The sequence below is a fragment of the Lithobates pipiens genome, unplaced genomic scaffold (genome assembly GCF_037356315.1).
Source record: "Lithobates pipiens isolate NorthernLeopardFrog02 unplaced genomic scaffold, aLitPip1_a1.2 Scaffold_3, whole genome shotgun sequence".
NCBI classification, from domain to species: Eukaryota; Metazoa; Chordata; class Amphibia; order Anura; family Ranidae; genus Lithobates; species Lithobates pipiens.
The window spans coordinates 222,694,138-222,713,859 of NW_027507790.1; the positions used below are offsets into that span (position 1 = coordinate 222,694,138).

The 19,722-nt window shown below is 41.6% G+C and overlaps 1 protein-coding gene across 1 annotated transcript in view; it reads left to right on the forward strand.

Annotated features, from left to right (window-relative positions):
* The first annotated feature begins 1,168 nt into the window (after window positions 1-1,168).
* The window catches only part of C9 (complement C9), an 80,675-nt gene continuing 62,121 nt past the window's right edge, over window positions 1,169-19,722 (forward strand). The window contains exon 1 of the mRNA XM_077463300.1: window positions 1,169-1,330. Coding sequence (XP_077319426.1) covers window positions 1,248-1,330 — 83 coding nt within the window. The 5' untranslated portion in view covers window positions 1,169-1,247. The remainder of the gene's footprint in view (window positions 1,331-19,722) is intronic.

The window sequence follows — 19,722 nt, forward strand, 5'->3', positions numbered from 1 at the left end:
ACAGGTGGGAGGGGGCTGACATATACATGTGTGTGGGTGGGGGGGCTGACATATATACAGGTGTGAGGGGCCTGACAAATATACAGGTGGGAGGGGGCTGACATATACATGTGTGTGGGTGGGGGGGCTGACATATATACAGGTGTGAGGGGCCTGACAAATATACAGGTGTGAGGGGGCTGACATATACAGGTGTGTGGGTGGGGGGGCTGACATATATACAGGTGTGAGGGGCCTGACAAATATACAGGTGTGAGGGGGCTGACATATACATGTGTGTGGGTGGGGGGGCTGACATACACAGGTGTGTGTGAGGGGCTGACATATACAGGTGTGTGTGGGGGGCTGATATATATACAGGTATGAGGAAGGCTGACATATATACAGGATTGAGGGGGGCTGAGTGCATACAGGTGGGGTGGCCCATGTGTGGATTCGGTAGGATGGCCTGTGGGCAAGCCCTGGGGAATTTTGGTGGTCAGGCTCGGGGGGGAGGGGTTAGGCCTGGGGGGCCCAGGCCTAAAGCTGTGTAAGGGGCCCAACCTTTTCTGATAGCTGCCCTGCAGGGGGTGCTATGGTATATGCTGTTCATTGGATATAGAATTGCATAGGGGGATTGTTTGAAGGTGAACTTACACTTTAATTCAAATACGCATACAGTATTTCTAACCACGTTGATGCTGGTGATTTTTCCTCACTTCCCATCTGGTGAAATCATTGTCACAGGCTCAGTATGCTTGAACGCTCCACAGCCCACATCGAGTGAGCCGGCTAGTAGGCATCTCTGTCACTGATCATTGCATTGTGGAATGGTGCAGAAAGTGTACAAAGTGTACATGTTCACCACAGGGAAGTGGAGAAAAGGAAGGGGCAACCCTGGAGGCATACATATGATGAGAAGTGGTATATGTTGAGAGCTTATGATGTGAGCCCTTTTATAGTAATGAGTGTTTAGTACTTCCTTCATCAACCAGCTTTGCTGTAAGAAGGTAGTGCTGTGCCTAATATAGGTCATTGCAAGGGCGGTCAGCTCTTTTTGGCCCACTGCCACTTATGCCATTGCATTGCTTCACTAACGAGAAGTAAATCCCATTTACAAATATTGCAGATGTGAAAATACCATTGTCAGGGCCCTTGTGACATAGAACACTTTGTTTATCCTTCTGTTATTGAGTAACAAAACCTATAGCAAACAGATATGAAGCCAAATTCTTCAGCTTGTCCCCAGTATCCTCTTCCTAGCCACCATGGCTGCACTTCTTCCTCTACTGGGACTCATCTCTGTGCTATGTACATTACAATGTCAAGCTTCGGTATCAGGGAACGTAAGGTGAGCAGTTTCATTTTTACTCGTTCTTCATTATTTCTATGTTTTGTTTTTTGTAATGCTGTGTACACATGGCCGGACTGAACTCTGAAGGACTTTTCGATGGAGTTCCGCTGAAACAGACTTGTCTACACACAATCACATCAAAGTCTGACGGATTTGACCGTGATGACGTATGACCAGACTAGAATAAGAAAGTTCATAGCCAGTAGCTGCCCTAGCGTCGGTTTTCATCCGGTGGACTAGCATACAGACAAACTGATTTTTCGACAGGATTCGAGTCCGTCGGAATGATTTGAAACATGTTCTAAATCTAAAGTCCGTCTGATTTTTCGACAGCAAAGGTCTGATGAAGCCCACACACAGTCGAATTGTCAGACGTATTCGTTCTGTCGAGCCTTTGCTGTTGAAAAGTCTGGCCGTGTGTACACAGCATAAGAAATTGCAGGAAATTACTATTTTACTCTGCTAGGGTAAATTTTGTACATCATTAAACACATTTTGCATATTTTATGTGGGCAGTGCCTATGTGACTGAAAATCTCCTCCACAGAGGACTAGCAGCAGATAAAGATTTGAATGTTATTCATTTAAACAGTCCATAGAGATGAGAGTTGCCTAATACGATCATTTTAAGCCTGATTACCCCTACATCTAGGGAACATTAGCAAGGCCAGATTGTCTACACTGCACCCCTTAGGCACACCACATACCATTTGCTAGGATCTCATATCTAAAACATGGTATTTCCTTGTTTCTAACCAGTTTAGAATATTAAGATAATATGTAAATAACCTTACATGAAATGGACATTTCTACTGATAAGGAATAAATATATAAAACAGTGGAAATCCACCTTTTTTGGCTCTACTGCTCATAAACACATGCCTACGGTGCCAAAATGTACATTTGGACCTGTCAATCAGCCAAATTACAATGCTATTCCCTGATAAAAGATATGGCAGTGTTTGCCTGTGCCATACTTCTCTTGTTTTGGTCCTGTAGGATGAACCTTGCAGGTATATGAGTACGGTAAGGTCAGACCTGTAGTCTAACGTCTATGAGTAGCCTTAGGAATTGTCTAGGTGGGCAAATACAGCATGCTTACAGGTGCACTCATCTTACCCTGGAAATATATTTGAGATGCTTTGTATTTTTTTTTCTGAGCTGCTTCCATCTCCTTTCTGAACTATTTTGAGCTGCTTTTGCATGCTATGCGCAGAACCCCATCATTTGTCCATTTGTTGGGTAATTATGCTTATTCTACATGTAGCGGCCAAAACCTGTTGCAGGGTGGCCTTGACTTAATGGGCTTACCGGTTAGCTTCTCCTGGCCTGCTCCTCCTCATCTAGGGGTTCCCAGGGTTGATACTCAACGGCTTGTACGCTGACACAGATGAAGTCCTTTCAAAAAGGTTTATTTCGCAGTAGAACTTTCACAAACACAGTCTCTTAGGGAACAGAGGGCACGGGTGAAGAACTCAGGCACCTTGAACTGCAGGTTTAGCAAAGTCTCTATTTCCACCCAGAGAGTGGCCACTCGCAGCTGAGTACTTCAAGGCTGAGCAGATCTCTAGCCAGAGATCATGGCGGTCAGCACGTTGACTCAAAACTTGAACAATCAACTGAGGGTATACAGGAACCTTTTTCCAACCGTACCTGGAACGTTTTCCGCTTCCTTTATGGTACTGGAAAATTGTGAATTCGTCAATGTCCTTCCCAACTCAGTAACCAGGCACTTCTCAGGATGCCACTTGCTGGCCCTCCTCCGAAGAGTTCTCCCCCGGTCACTAGCACGAGCTGTGGTGTCCCTCCAAGCTGAGAGCACACCCGGACACTTTGAATCCTCCCTCAGTTACTGCGCCTCGGACCAGTAGGTTCCAAGACTCTGGAACATCCCTACCCCAGACCCGACAGGTCTATCAGGGGCCACTAACAGGAACATGTTGCGGGATGTCGAACACCCCGTGACCGGGACCCCTCATGGGGCTACCCCAGTCCTGGAACCAGAACAGACCACACGGGTCTCACGAACAACTCCGGAACCCCGAACACATGACCCACACCTGTTTAAGTACCCTCTCCCAGACTCCTCAGTGGGCCCGGCACTCCCGCTGATTGGCTCTGAGAGGGCCGATACCAAAACATCCAACCAGACTTGGTTCTGGACTGTCATGTGCACCTCACCGTTCACATGACCAGGCAGAACTTCCAAACACAGCCCAGCCAGACTGGTGTTAGGCCTACCTACAATAATCAGAACCTTTATTGTCCTGAGGCCAAAAACTAAATTTACAATCCGTGTGATATTTGATCCCAAATGTCATCCGCTACATACATGATTAAATTCAGTTACTATTGGTTTTCTTCCATTCCATACCTCCCACATTCTGAAATAAGAAAGAGGAACACCTTAAAGCACCAAGTATATAGGTAAACCCCATGCCACTACCAAGCTGCATGGACAACAAAGAATTAATACACAAAAAATGGTTGTTTAAACCCCAAATTTGTTTTTTCACCACTACTTTTCCTTTATATTGTTATTTGAGTGGGCTGTATGGTGTATGTATTGGGGCACTGCGTTAAACAGTTATTTTATACTGATAGATTATTTAGGATGCTGAAGTCACAGAGCTGGTCAAGGCTCTGCAGGGATCCTGACAACAATGTCAGAATCCGCCTGCCTGACCGGCAGGGGCCACAGCAGCGGAGCAACTGAATAAAGGGGAACCGTAGATAGGGAAATTAATTTAGGTCAACTCAATATTCAGGACCAAAATGACTAAGCATAGATATGCATTTCATAAATATTAACAAATAGCTAACAAATAGCTACACAGAGTAGTCATCCTACCATGATGGAAAAGCAGAAGGGGTTTGTGTAGTCTTGATGGCCCACACGGTACATAATGTTGTTATAGTGGGCCCGTATAATGTATCCTTTATCTTGAATCTCATTCAAAGATGAAACAGAAAGGGAAATATTGAGCCTGCCATCCATTAGGGGGAAACATATAAAAAAATAAATGACTAAATAGATGAGATCCAATTACTACCAATTATCTAGTACTGATAACACGTTATTTATATAATACATCCAAGGTAATACAGAGTATTTAATACTGAGCTTTCTAGCTTTAAAGTTTTATACTTATATAATGCATAGTGAAAAGTAAAGGTGGGATAACCCTGCTAACAAAATTGTATCACTACATATTACCAAAATATGTGTTGTTTGACTGTTCTTTGGGCCCCCCAAATGTCCATCAATATAAAATAACTGTTTGCCTTTATACTGCCTTTTTGAAACTACAAATGCAATCATTTAGATGCTGGATAAATGAGATACAGTGGTACCTTGGATTATGAGCATAATTAATTCCAGAAGAATGCTTGAAATTCAAAGTACTCGTATATCAAAGCGAGTTTCCCTATAGGAATCAATGAAAATCTGATCATTTGTTTCACAGTGACTGCTATTGTATGCAGTACCGCATATGGCCAGAGGTGGGGGAGAGGGCACCGGAGACACTCGGAAACACTCATAGAAGCTTGGAGACGACTTGGAGACATTTGGAGACACTCGGGAGTGTTTCAGAGTGTCTCCGAGCTGCTCAGAGTGGCTCTGAATGTCACCGGCGCCCCTGCACATTTGGCCAAATGTAGTACTGCACACACTTGAATCCTGCTTTTCTTGTGAAACAACCATCGCAAACTGAGTCAGAATTAAAAAAATAATAATAGCTTAAATTGCGAAATGCACGTAAACCGTGTTACTCGCAATCTGAGGTATTACTGTAGCATTGTATAACACTATTTTATATATGGAAGTCTACAAAAGAGACCACAAAGGAGCCTTACCTGTAACTTAGTCTTTTTTTACTGGTCCTGCTATTATTTTTCACCTTCGTTTGACAGACGTAGTAGTTCATTCATTTAGTTAAAACCTTTATCTCAAAATGAAACAAAAAAACCTGTTTCTACAACTGCTTAAAAAGTGTTAACTGTAGTTTGTTAGTCACTTATGTGAAGTCCATCTACAGAGAGTGGCGCAAAACCAGCCCAGTCTCAGTCTATAGGTTTCAATATTGAATTGGCCCACCCTTTGCAGCTATAACAGTTTCAACTCTTCTGGGAAGGCTGCCCACAAGGTTTAGGAGTGTGTCTATGGGAATGTTTGACCATTCTTTTGAAACACATTTGTGAGGTCAGGCACTGATGTTGGACGAGAAGACCTGGCTCACAGTCTCTGCTCTAATTCATCCCAAAGGTGTTCTATCAGGTTGAGGTCAGGACTCTGTGCCACTCCAGTCAAGTACCTCCACCCCAAACTCGCTCATGCATGTCTTTATGGACCTTGCTTTGTGCACTGATTCATTTCATTTGGTGGAGGGGGGATTATGGTGTGGGGTTGTTTTTCAGGGGTTGGGCTTGTCCCCTAAGTTCCAGTGAACGAAAATCTTAAGGCATTAGCATACCAAGACATTTTGGACAATTTTTCATTCTCCCAACTTTGTGGGAACAGTTTGGGGATGACCTATTCTTGTTCCAACATGACTGCGTACTAGTGCACAAAGCAAGGTCCATAAAGACATGGGTGAGCAAGTTTGGGATGGAAGAACTTGACTGGCCTTCACAAAGACCTGACCTTAACCCCATAGAACACCTTTGTAATGAATTATAGTGGAGACTGCGAGCCAGGCCTTCTCATTCAACATCAGTGCCTGACCCCACAAATGACCTTTTAAATGAGCTTCTGGAAGAATGGTCAAACATTCCAATAGACACACTCCTAAACCTTATGGACAGCCTTTCCAGAAGAGTTGAAGAGTTGAAGCTGTTATAGCTGAGATAGGGCCAACTTAGTACTGAACCCTACGGACTACAACTGGGAACTCCCCTTTCCATTGGGTTCTGTCCTTGGACCTCTACTATTCTCGATCTACACTTCCTCCCTGGGTCAGCTGATAGCCTCCCATGGCTTTCACTACCATTTGTATGCCAATGACACCCAAATCTATCTCTCTGCCCCTCAGCTCACCCCATCAATCTCCTCCCACATCACTGATCTACTAACAGACATATCAGCCTGGATGTCAAACCACTTCCTCAAACTTAATCTATCTAAAACTGAGCTCTTAATATTTCCTCTTCCCCTGACTTCTCTGTCAAGATTGATGGCACATCTATCAGTCTGTCCCCGCATGCCAGGGTGCTAGGGGTAACCTTAGACTCTGAACTGTCCTTTCAGGCCCACATACAATCCCTGTCCAAATCATGCCGCCTTAGCCTCCGAAACATTTCCAGAATACGCCCCTTTTTAACTAATGACACCACCAAGCTTCTTATTCACTCCCTGGTCATCTCTCGCCTCGACTACTGCAACTCCCTCCTCATTGGATTACCTTTACATAGACTATCCCCCATTCAGTCCATAATGAATGCCGCTGCCAGACTCATCCACCTTAACAGCCATCCATTGTCCTCCACCCCTCTCTGCCAATCCCTCCACTGGCTTCCACTCACCCAACAAATAAAATGTAAAGTACTAACAATAATTTACAAAGCCATCCATAACTCTGCCCCCAGCTACATCACTGACCTAGTCCCAAAATACCAACCAAGCCGTTCCCTTTGGTCATCCCAAGACCTCCTGCTCTCTAGCTCCCTTGTCACCTCCTCCCATGCTCTCCTCCAGGATTTCTCCAGAGCTTCTCCCATCCTTTGGAACTCCCTACCCCAATCTGTCCGACTGTCCCCCAATCTATCCATCTTTAGGCGATCCCTGAAAACCTTTCTCTTCAAAGAAGCCTATCCTGCTTCTAACTAACACTGTTTTACTTCCTCCATCAGCTCATCTCCCCACAGCTATTACCTTTTGTATCAATTGACCCTTCCTTTTTAGATTGTAAGCTCTAACGAGCAGGGCCCTCTGATTCCTCTTGTACCAAATTGTAATGTAGCTGTAATGTCTGCAATTATGTTGTAAAGCGCTGCACAAACTGTTGGCGCTATATAAAACCTGAATAATAATAATATATATTAAAAAACAAAAGGAGTAAAACTTGCGCTTGGTAAAAAAAATTTAGTTGATATGGGAAAAATCAATTAAGAAAATAGCAGCTGAGCACAAAAAAACAGATACTAGGTCTAACTAACAGAAATGTGAAAAACAGTGCAGCGCTTAATGTATAACACGTGACTGAATGTAATGAAACAATAAATCAGGAAAAAAACTTTCAAAGATAATGTTTCTAAAAAGTAAAACATCAATGATAAACAATACACATGTGCATATTGTGCAATAAACAAAAAAATGGGTTATTAAACCAAAAGAATGGTCAAAAAAACACTTTTAGAAGGACAAATAATTATTTAGACTACAGCTTAATGCTGTGAAGCACAAACTTGTGATTAAGTGAGAAAAATAAACAACAAAATTGAAAAACAAATCAAAACAAATCCCATGCTTTGGATAAATGAAGTGATTTACAAGGCCCCATAAATGTGAAGATATAAGTTCATTAGGTGGAACGTGAATGGAACTTTATAGTTGAACGTGAATGAAACTTTAAAATTGGTCCCAGGTATCACTGGTATAGGTGCTTGACCACGTAAATTCTTTCACTGTACAGTTTAAGTAAGTAGTAAAGGCTTACCAGAGCCACCTTTAGTGTGCGCAGATACGAACTCCCCAACTGTTGGGATCGGACAAGATCGTTCCTCCGACACTCCTCGTGTGAATGGATGACTCGAATCACCTTTCCGGATAGGAAGGTAAAGAATGACCCACACCTTCGGGTGTTCCTTGAACGTCGTCCGTTCCGGTCCGTTCGAAAAATGTTCAAGTTGGCGTGTCACCAAATGGATGAAAAAGGAAAAAAGCGCCCAATCGTGTGATAAAGTCTAAAACACGTGTACTTTATTTTCCAACCAAATAGACGTTGAAAGATACAGATGACTCAATGGAGTCGTATAAAATTGAACGAAAAGAATTGCTAGCAAAAATATAAAATAAAGCGGATAAAAATAGCACGAGATGTAGACGTATCTACCCGACGATCGTTTCGTCACAGATTGACGTCATCAGGGGTACGCCCACACCCTCGTGCTTAAGGTTTAAATAGCCTATGGGTGAGGTAGGGAGCCCTGCCATAGGTGCAGACCAAAACGTCCATGCATAATGGGATTAACCCACAAATGACCAGTCCCTTCGGAATGGTTACCACATATAGAAAAGAAGAAAAAGGGAAAAAAACGGTCAACGACCAGTTAATTCAAATAAAGTTCGAGTACCATCATAACTAAATGGTGGGACTCAAATATACACTAGACTAGTAAAAGTGACCACTGAAAAATACAAACAATGAGTCCTATGATAAATCACCTTTGTTTGACAGATGGCCAAATACAATAATGGTGGCTATCTAACTGTATGTATGTCCCAAAAAGGGTAACTTAGTTCAAAAAAAATATACGAAATGTATATGTATACAATACATGCGTATAGATTACCATAAAAAGAGAGAGAGGAAAATGACCATAATATTGAGGTGGGGGCCTAAACAGCATTAGCTGCCCACCATCACCCATAGTCCAGTTAAAGAAATACATGAATGAGACATAACCAACAGGTTAGAAAGAACATTACAATCACCCTATTATCATAAAATATAGTTTACATAAAAAATCATATAAACTACCTAGCAAACATTGCTACAAAAATACAAATAATAATAGTGAAAATAGTGTATGAGACCCAGACTGAATACAAAATCAGTACAAAAAAAGGAAAAAGGGAATATTAAATCAACTGTTGTTAATAAAACAATTAATGTCCCATTCGACGTTGAGCCCCCCAGGGATATGTGTCCCTAATTTATGGATCCAGTTTGTTTCTGCCCTGGAAATAGTGCGCTTAGCGTTACTGCCGCGCCAATGTGGGGTATATTTTTCTAAAGCCAGAAAGGTGGTGCCTCTTTGGTCCCGATTATGTTTTAGATCGTAATGTTTAATAACGTTATGTTTGTCAAATCCTTTACAAATGTTAGTGATATGTTCCCCCAGGCGCACATGTAGCATGCGTACTGTGCGTCCCACATACTCCAAACCACATGGACATCTAAGTAAGTACACAACGCACTTAGTGGTGCATGTGATGAATGTTCGTATGGGGTATGTAAGTCCATTGCTAGACGAGGTGAACTCAGTAAATCTCCTGCCTCGTAGAGCATTTAGCTTACAAGCTCTACATTTCCCACAGGGGTAGAAGCCCTTCAAATCACCAAAAAAAGTGGGTCTAGTTGGGGGGTCCGGGACATTTGGAGCAATCATATTTCGCAAGTTAGTTGCACCCCTAAAGATCACATTTGGTCTATCAGGAAGTTCGGGGCCCAAGATTCGGTCATTTTTGATGACCGACCAATGTTTCTGTAAAATTCTTTTCACAGCCCAATGCTGGCTGGAAAACGTTGTGAGTAAAGAAACTCCATAGTTGTCCATGTTATCAGTCCTGGGTGGTCTCTCAGCTAACAATGTTTGACGTTCCCTACTGTTGACCTCCATTATAATGGAGTCAAGGGACTCACTGTTGTAACCTTTAGCTAGGAATCTCTCTTTTAAGATTAGTGCCTCCTTAAGAAAATCCTCATTGAAAGTGCAATTGCGTTTTAAGCGAAGAAACTGGCCCTTAGGGACCGCTGAGAGCCATGACCTATGATGGCAGGAGTCGAGTGGAATATAGCTATTCCTGTCAGTTTTCTTGAAAAACGTTGTGGTAGTTATATTATTATCCCGGATGGAAATATTCAAATCCAAAAATTGGATATTAATGGGGCTTGAGACATAGCTGAGAACTATCCCACGGTTGTTGTTGTTTAAATGGGACAGGAAGAGCTCTGCCGATGAACTGTCACCATCCCAGATAAACAAGATGTCATCGATAAACCTTTTCCAGGTGACTAGTTCCGGGGGTTTGTCACTAAAGACTATATCCTCCTCCCACTTTGCCATGAAGAGATTGGCCATACTGGGAGCAAATTTTGCTCCCATGGCCACTCCCTTCACTTGCAAAAAATGGGTCCCATCATGCCAAAAGTGATTGTGCGTCATGGCAAACAGAAGTAATTCAAGAATATAGTTGCGCTGAGTCACCGAAATACTACCATCCTGGGCCAGAAAGTGATGGACCGCTTCATAGCCCAGTTGATGGGAGATAGCGGTGTACAGTGAAGCTACATCCGCGGTAATTAGGAGATAGGTGGGTTTCCATTCAATCAATTGCAGAATGTTGATAACATGTTTGGTATCTCTCAAAAAAGATGGCGTGCCCATCACCAGTGGTTGCAGATATTTGTCAATGTATTTCCCTATACGCGAGGTTACAGAGTCAATTCCACTGATGATGGGCCGCCCTGGTGGATTTTCTAAAGATTTGTGTATCTTGGGTAGAGAATACATAACCGGTAAGCGCGGCGCCAAAGGTACCAGAAAGTCCCTTTCTTTTTTATTTAAAATACCCATATTGAACCCTTTCTCAACCAACTCTTTTAGTTCACCTTTGAATTGGGTGGTGGGGTCTAAAAGTAATGGAGAGTAGGTCTCAGAGTCTGACAGAATCCTAGTCATCTCTTTGGAATATGCGGTTTTGTCAAGTATTACAATAGCACCGCCTTTGTCAGCCGACCGAACTACTATGTCTTTCCTGTTAAGCAATGAGTCTAACCCTGCCCTAAATTCCCGTGTGGGTTGAGCTGGTCTCAATTTCAAACTATTGAGATCCTTTAATACCAGATCACGGAAAATATTGATGTTAGGTGCTGTATTACCAGGAGGATTAAACAAGGAGGCATTCGATAAACCAGAATGCATAATTGTTGAATCCCTAACTAATTGGCGGGAGGGGTTGCTCATGATATATCTCTTAATGTTCAACTTGCGTATAAACTTTTGAATATCTATAAATGTCTGGAATTTATTTAAATTCTGAGGGGGCACAAACTTGAGACCCTTTCCGAGAGTCTGCAATTCTTCATTAGATAGCTTTTTATTACTTAAGTTAATGACACCACTAATATCTAAGTCCTTCTTCTTTTTGGTGTGAAGACGTTTCCCCCCTCTGCACCCTCTCTTGTGTCTCCGTTTCTCTTGTGTCCCCCCCGAGTGCCCTCCTGAAAACCCTGTTGGTAAAAACTGCCAGCTGAGGGTTGACTATATGATGGCCAAAAACCACCCTGACCCTTAGGGGCTTCAGAATGCCCATTCCTGTCATCCCCAAGGGGGCCATATTTATTAAAGGTCTCAACCCTGTAATTGGATCCCAAATCTCTTACATCCGGAGGGGGTCTCCTATCCCTGCTGCCACCTCTACCTTGAGAGAGGGATTTGTTTCCCTGGGAAAAAGATTTACCACCTCTGGATCGCCAGGGTGGAGGGGGCGCCATTGAAGTGGGATATTGGTGATGATTAAATGGAGTTGGATGATGGTGATGATTAAAATTACGTTTATCGACCCTTCCTCTAAAGGACTGGGGATATGGTTGTGATGATGGCCCCATTACTCTTTCAGTATATACTGGAGAGGCCTGGCTCATGGGGCCCCAAAAAAGGTTAGAATCACCAACGCCGCCTCCTCTGATTCCCTCAATATGCCCTGGGGGATGTAGACCTGGATCACCCATGGGGGGTGAGGGGGCCAAGTTCTCAGTAGAGACCTGCCATTTAAAGACAACATTGTCTTTATAATCTTTTTTATCCCTATTGTATTTTTTCTTTTTCTTAGTTTTTTGTTCAGTTTCCTCTTTGGTCAGGATAGTTTTTAGGGATTCAGATCTTTGCATATACTCAGGATCATTTTTAAAGGGGACAAGCTTAGTTTTAATCAGACCAATCTCATAATCCAATGAGGCAAGTTTCCTCGATTTCTTAGCAATCAGGAATTTTAAAAACTGAACCCCTGCCTCATTGAAGTATTTAAACCATTCGGCTATTTCTGTGTCCTCCTTTTGTGGGTTAACCTCCCATCTCAAACTCCTGGGAACCATATTTTCCCTTACATATTCCTCCAGATAGGCTATATCCCATTTTGTGTGTAGTTCAGAAATGGTTAAATTCTTCAACCTCAAAAAACAACCGGACAGGTCATCCCTGGAATTCTCATTCCCATCAAAGACTCCTGTGGTGTCAATGACAGCTTGGGATCTATATTCAAAAACATCCATTGCGGATGAACCAGCAGCAAATTAGTGTATCGTATAACAGTAAAAAACAAAAGGAGTAAAACTTGCGCTTGGTAAAAAAAATTTAGTTGATATGGGAAAAATCAATTAAGAAAATAGCAGCTGAGCACAAAAAACCAGATACTAGGTCTAACTAACAGAAATGTGAAAAACAGTGCAGCGCTTAATGTATAACACGTGACTGAATATAATGAAACAATAAATCAGGAAAAAAACTTTCAAAGATAATGTTTCTAAAAAGTAAAACATCAATGATAAACAATACACATGTGCATATTGTGCAATAAACAAAAAAATGGGTTATTAAACCAAAAGAATGGTCAAAAAAACACTTTTAGAAGGACAAATAATTATTTAGACTACAGCTTAATGCTGTGAAGCACAAACTTGTGATTAAGTGAGAAAAATAAACAACAAAATTGAAAAACAAATCAAAACAAATCCCATGCTTTGGATAAATGAAGTGATTTACAAGGCCCCATAAATGTGAAGATATAAGTTCATTAGGTGGAACGTGAATGGAACTTTATAGTTGAACGTGAATGAAACTTTAAAATTGGTCCCAGGTATCACTGGTATAGGTGCTTGACCACGTAAATTCTTTCACTGTACAGTTTAAGTAAGTAGTAAAGGCTTACCAGAGCCACCTTTAGTGTGCGCAGATACGAACTCCCCAACTGTTGGGATCGGACAAGATCGTTCCTCCGACACTCCTCGTGTAAATGGATGACTCGAATCACCTTTCCGGATAGGAAGGTAAAGAATGACCCACACCTTCGGGTGTTCCTTGAACGTCGTCCGTTCCGGTCCGTTCGAAAAATGTTCAAGTTGGCGTGTCACCAAATGGATGAAAAAGGAAAAAAGCGCCCAATCGTGTGATAAAGTCTAAAACACGTGTACTTTATTTTCCAACCAAATAGACGTTGAAAGATACAGATGACTCAATGGAGTCGTATAAAATTGAACGAAAAGAATTGCTAGCAAAAATATAAAATAAAGCGGATAAAAATAGCACGAGATGTAGACGTATCTACCCGACGATCGTTTCGTCACAGATTGACGTCATCAGGGGTACGCCCACACCCTCGTGCTTAAGGTTTAAATAGCCTATGGGTGAGGTAGGGAGCCCTGCCATAGGTGCAGACCAAAACGTCCGTGCATAATGGGATTAACCCACAAATGACCAGTCCCTTCGGAATGGTTACCACATATAGAAAAGAAGAAAAAGGGAAAAAAACGGTCAACGACCAGTTAATTCAAATAAAGTTCGAGTACCATCATAACTAAATGGTGGGACTCAAATATACACTAGACTAGTAAAAGTGACCACTGAAAAATACAAACAATGAGTCCTATGATAAATCACCTTTGTTTGACAGATGGCCAAATACAATAATGGTGGCTATCTAACTGTATGTATGTCCCAAAAAGGGTAACTTAGTTAAAAAAATATACGAAATGTATATGTATACAATACATGCGTATAGATTACCATAAAAAGAGAGAGAGGAAAATGACCATAATATTGAGGTGGGGGCCTAAACAGCATTAGCTGCCCACCATCACCCATAGTCCAGTTAAAGAAATACATGAATGAGACATAACCAACAGGTTAGAAAGAACATTACAATCACCCTATTATCATAAAATATAGTTTACATAAAAAATCATATAAACTACCTAGCAAACATTGCTACAAAAATACAAATAATAATAGTGAAAATAGTGTATGAGACCCAGACTGAATACAAAATCAGTACAAAAAAAGGAAAAAGGGAATATTAAATCAACTGTTGTTAATAAAACAATTAATGTCCCATTCGACGTTGAGCCCCCCAGGGATATGTGTCCCTAATTTATGGATCCAGTTTGTTTCTGCCCTGGAAATAGTGCGCTTAGCGTTACTGCCGCGCCAATGTGGGGTATATTTTTCTAAAGCCAGAAAGGTGGTGCCTCTTGGGTCCCGATTATGTTTTAGATCGTAATGTTTAATAACGTTATGTTTGTCAAATCCTTTACAAATGTTAGTGATATGTTCCCCCAGGCGCACATGTAGCATGCGTACTGTGCGTCCCACATACTCCAAACCACATGGACATCTAAGTAAGTACACAACGCACTTAGTGGTGCATGTGATGAATGTTCGTATGGGGTATGTAAGTCCATTGCTAGACGAGGTGAACTCAGTAAATCTCCTGCCTCGTAGAGCATTTAGCTTACAAGCTCTACATTTCCCACAGGGGTAGAAGCCCTTCAAATCACCAAAAAAAGTGGGTCTAGTTGGGGGGTCCGGGACATTTGGAGCAATCATATTTCGCAAGTTAGTTGCACCCCTAAAGATCACATTTGGTCTATCAGGAAGTTCGGGGCCCAAGATTCGGTCATTTTTGATGACCGACCAATGTTTCTGTAAAATTCTTTTCACAGCCCAATGCTGGCTGGAAAACGTTGTGAGTAAAGAAACTCCATAGTTGTCCATGTTATCAGTCCTGGGTGGTCTCTCAGCTAACAATGTTTGACGTTCCCTACTGTTGACCTCCATTATAATGGAGTCAAGGGACACACTGTTGTAACCTTTAGCTAGGAATCTCTCTTTTAAGATTAGTGCCTCCTTAAGAAAATCCTCATTGAAAGTGCAATTGCGTTTTAAGCGAAGAAACTGGCCCTTAGGGACCGCTGAGAGCCATGACCTATGATGGCAGGAGTCGAGTGGAATATAGCTATTCCTGTCAGTTTTCTTGAAAAACGTTGTGGTAGTTATATTATTATCCCAGATGGAAATATTCAAATCCAAAAATTGGATATTAATGGGGCTTGAGACATAGCTGAGAACTATCCCACGGTTGTTGTTGTTTAAATGGGACAGGAAGAGCTCTGCCGATGAACTGTCACCATCCCAGATAAACAAGATGTCATCGATAAACCTTTTCCAGGTGACTAGTTCCGGGGGTTTGTCACTAAAGACTATATCCTCCTCCCACTTTGCCATGAAGAGATTGGCCATACTGGGAGCAAATTTTGCTCCCATGGCCACTCCCTTCACTTGCAAAAAATGGGTCCCATCATGCCAAAAGTGATTGTGCGTCATGGCAAACAGAAGTAATTCAAGAATATAGTTGCGCTGAGTCACCGAAATACTACCATCCTGGGCCAGAAAGTGATGGACCGCTTCATAGCCCAGTTGATGGGAGATAGCGGTGTACAGTGAAGCTACATCCGCGGTAATTAGGAGATAGGTGGGTTTCCATTCAATCAATTGCAGAATGTTGATAACATGTTTGGTATCTCTCAAAAAAGATGGCGTGCCCATCACCAGTGGTTGCAGATATTTGTCAATGTATTTCCCTATACGCGAGGTTACAGAGTCAATTCCACTGATGATGGGCCGCCCTGGTGGATTTTCTAAAGATTTGTGTATCTTGGGTAGAGAATACATAACCGGTAAGCGCGGCGCCAAAGGTACCAGAAAGTCCCTTTCTTTTTTATTTAAAATACCCATATTGAACCCTTTCTCAACCAACTCTTTTAGTTCACCTTTGAATTGGGTGGTGGGGTCTAAAAGTAATGGAGAGTAGGTCTCAGAGTCTGACAGAATCCTAGTCATCTCTTTGGAATATGCGGTTTTGTCAAGTATTACAATAGCACCGCCTTTGTCAGCCGACCAAACTACTATGTCTTTCCTGTTAAGCAATGAGTCTAACCCTGCCCTAAATTCCCGTGTGGGTTGAGCTGGTCTCAATTTCAAACTATTGAGATCCTTTAATACCAGATCACGGAAAATATTGATGTTAGGTGCTGTATTACCAGGAGGATTGAACAAGGAGGCATTCGATTAACCAGAATGCATAATTGTTGAATCCCTAACTAATTGGCGGGAGGGGTTGCTCATGATATATCTCTTAATGTTCAACTTGCGTGTAAACTTTTGAATATCTATAAATGTCTGGAATTTATTTAAATTCTGAGGGGGCACAAACTTGAGACCCTTTCCGAGAGTCTGCAATTCTTCATTAGATAGCTTTTTATTACTTAAGTTAATGACACCACTAATATCTAAGTCCTTCTTCTTTTTGGTGTGAAGACGTTTCCCCCCTCTGCACCCTCTCTTGTGTCTCCGTTTCTCTTGTGTCCCCCCCGAGTGCCCTCCTGAAAACCCTGTTGGTAAAAACTGCCAGCTGAGGGTTGACTATATGATGGCCGAAAACCACCCTGACCCTTAGGGGCTTCAGAATGCCCATTCCTGTCATCCCCAAGGGGGCCATATTTATTAAAGGTCTCAACCCTGTAATTGGATCCCAAATCTCTTACATCCGGAGGGGGTCTCCTATCCCTGCTGCCACCTCTACCTTGAGAGAGGGATTTGTTTCCCTGGGAAAAAGATTTACCACCTCTGGATCGCCAGGGTGGAGGGGGCGCCATTGAAGTGGGATATTGGTGATGATTAAATGGAGTTGGATGATGGTGATGATTAAAATTACGTTTATCGACCCTTCCTCTAAAGGACTGGGGATATGGTTGTGATGATGGACCCATTACTCTTTCAGTATATACTGGAGAGGCCTGGCTCATGGGGCCCCAAAAAAGGTTAGAATCACCAACGCCGCCTCCTCTGATTCCCTCAATATGCCCTGGGGGATGTAGACCTGGATCACCCATGGGGGGTGAGGGGGCCAAGTTCTCAGTAGAGACCTGCCATTTAAAGACAACATTGTCTTTATAATCTTTTTTATCCCTATTGTATTTTTTCTTTTTCTTAGTTTTTTGTTCAGTTTCCTCTTTGGTCAGGATAGTTTTTAGGGATTCAGATCTTTGCATATACTCAGGATCATTTTTAAAGGGGACAAGCTTAGTTTTAATCAGACCAATCTCATAATCCAATGAGGCAAGTTTCCTCGATTTCTTAGCAATCAGGAATTTTAAAAACTGAACCCCTGCCTCATTGAAGTATTTAAACCATTCGGCTATTTCTGTGTCCTCCTTTTGTGGGTTAACCTCCCATCTCAAACTCCTGGGAACCATATTTTCCCTTACATATTCCTCCAGATAGGCTATATCCCATTTTGTGTGTAGTTCAGAAATGGTTAAATTCTTCAACCTCAAAAAACAACCGGACAGGTCATCCCTGGAATTCTCATTCCCATCAAAGACTCCTGTGGTGTCAATGACAGCTTGGGATCTATATTCAAAAACATCCATTGCGGATGAACCAGCAGCAAATTAGTGTATCGTATAACAGTAAAAAACAAAAGGAGTAAAACTTGCGCTTGGTAAAAAAAATTTAGTTGATATGGGAAAAATCAATTAAGAAAATAGCAGCTGAGCACAAAAAACCAGATACTAGGTCTAACTAACAGAAATGTGAAAAACAGTGCAGCGCTTAATGTATAACACGTGACTGAATATAATGAAACAATAAATCAGGAAAAAAACTTTCAAAGATAATGTTTCTAAAAAGTAAAACATCAATGATAAACAATACACATGTGCATATTGTGCAATAAACAAAAAAATGGGTTATTAAACCAAAAGAATGGTCAAAAAAACACTTTTAGAAGGACAAATAATTATTTAGACTACAGCTTAATGCTGTGAAGCACAAACTTGTGATTAAGTGAGAAAAATAAACAACAAAATTGAAAAACAAATCAAAACAAATCCCATGCTTTGGATAAATGAAGTGATTTACAAGGCCCCATAAATGTGAAGATATAAGTTCATTAGGTGGAACGTGAATGGAACTTTATAGTTGAACGTGAATGAAACTTTAAAATTGGTCCCAGGTATCACTGGTATAGGTGCTTGACCACGTAAATTCTTTCACTGTACAGTTTAAGTAAGTAGTAAAGGCTTACCAGAGCCACCTTTAGTGTGCGCAGATACGAACTCCCCAACTGTTGGGATCGGACAAGATCGTTCCTCCGACACTCCTCGTGTAAATGGATGACTCGAATCACCTTTCCGGATAGGAAGGTAAAGAATGACCCACACCTTCGGGTGTTCCTTGAACGTCGTCCGTTCCGGTCCGTTCGAAAAATGTTCAAGTTGGCGTGTCACCAAATGGATGAAAAAGGAAAAAAGCGCCCAATCGTGTGATAAAGTCTAAAACACGTGTACTTTATTTTCCAACCAAATAGACGTTGAAAGATACAGATGACTCAATGGAGTCGTATAAAATTGAACGAAAAGAATTGCTAGCAAAAATATAAAATAAAGCGGATAAAAATAGCACGAGATGTAGACGTATCTACCCGACGATCGTTTCGTCACAGATTGACGTCATCAGGGGTACGCCCACACCCTCGTGCTTAAGGTTTAAATAGCCTATGGGTGAGGTAGGGAGCCCTGCCATAGGTGCAGACCAAAACGTCCGTGCATAATGGGATTAACCCACAAATGACCAGTCCCTTCGGAATGGTTACCACATATAGAAAAGAAGAAAAAGGGAAAAAAACGGTCAACGACCAGTTAATTCAAATAAAGTTCGAGTACCATCATAACTAAATGGTGGGACTCAAATATACACTAGACTAGTAAAAGTGACCACTGAAAAATACAAACAATGAGTCCTATGATAAATCACCTTTGTTTGACAGATGGCCAAATACAATAATGGTGGCTATCTAACTGTATGTATGTCCCAAAAAGGGTAACTTAGTTAAAAAAATATACGAAATGTATATGTATACAATACATGCGTATAGATTACCATAAAAAGAGAGAGAGGAAAATGACCATAATATTGAGGTGGGGGCCTAAACAGCATTAGCTGCCCACCATCACCCATAGTCCAGTTAAAGAAATACATGAATGAGACATAACCAACAGGTTAGAAAGAACATTACAATCACCCTATTATCATAAAATATAGTTTACATAAAAAATCATATAAACTACCTAGCAAACATTGCTACAAAAATACAAATAATAATAGTGAAAATAGTGTATGAGACCCAGACTGAATACAAAATCAGTACAAAAAAAGGAAAAAGGGAATATTAAATCAACTGTTGTTAATAAAACAATTAATGTCCCATTCGACGTTGAGCCCCCCAGGGATATGTGTCCCTAATTTATGGATCCAGTTTGTTTCTGCCCTGGAAATAGTGCGCTTAGCGTTACTGCCGCGCCAATGTGGGGTATATTTTTCTAAAGCCAG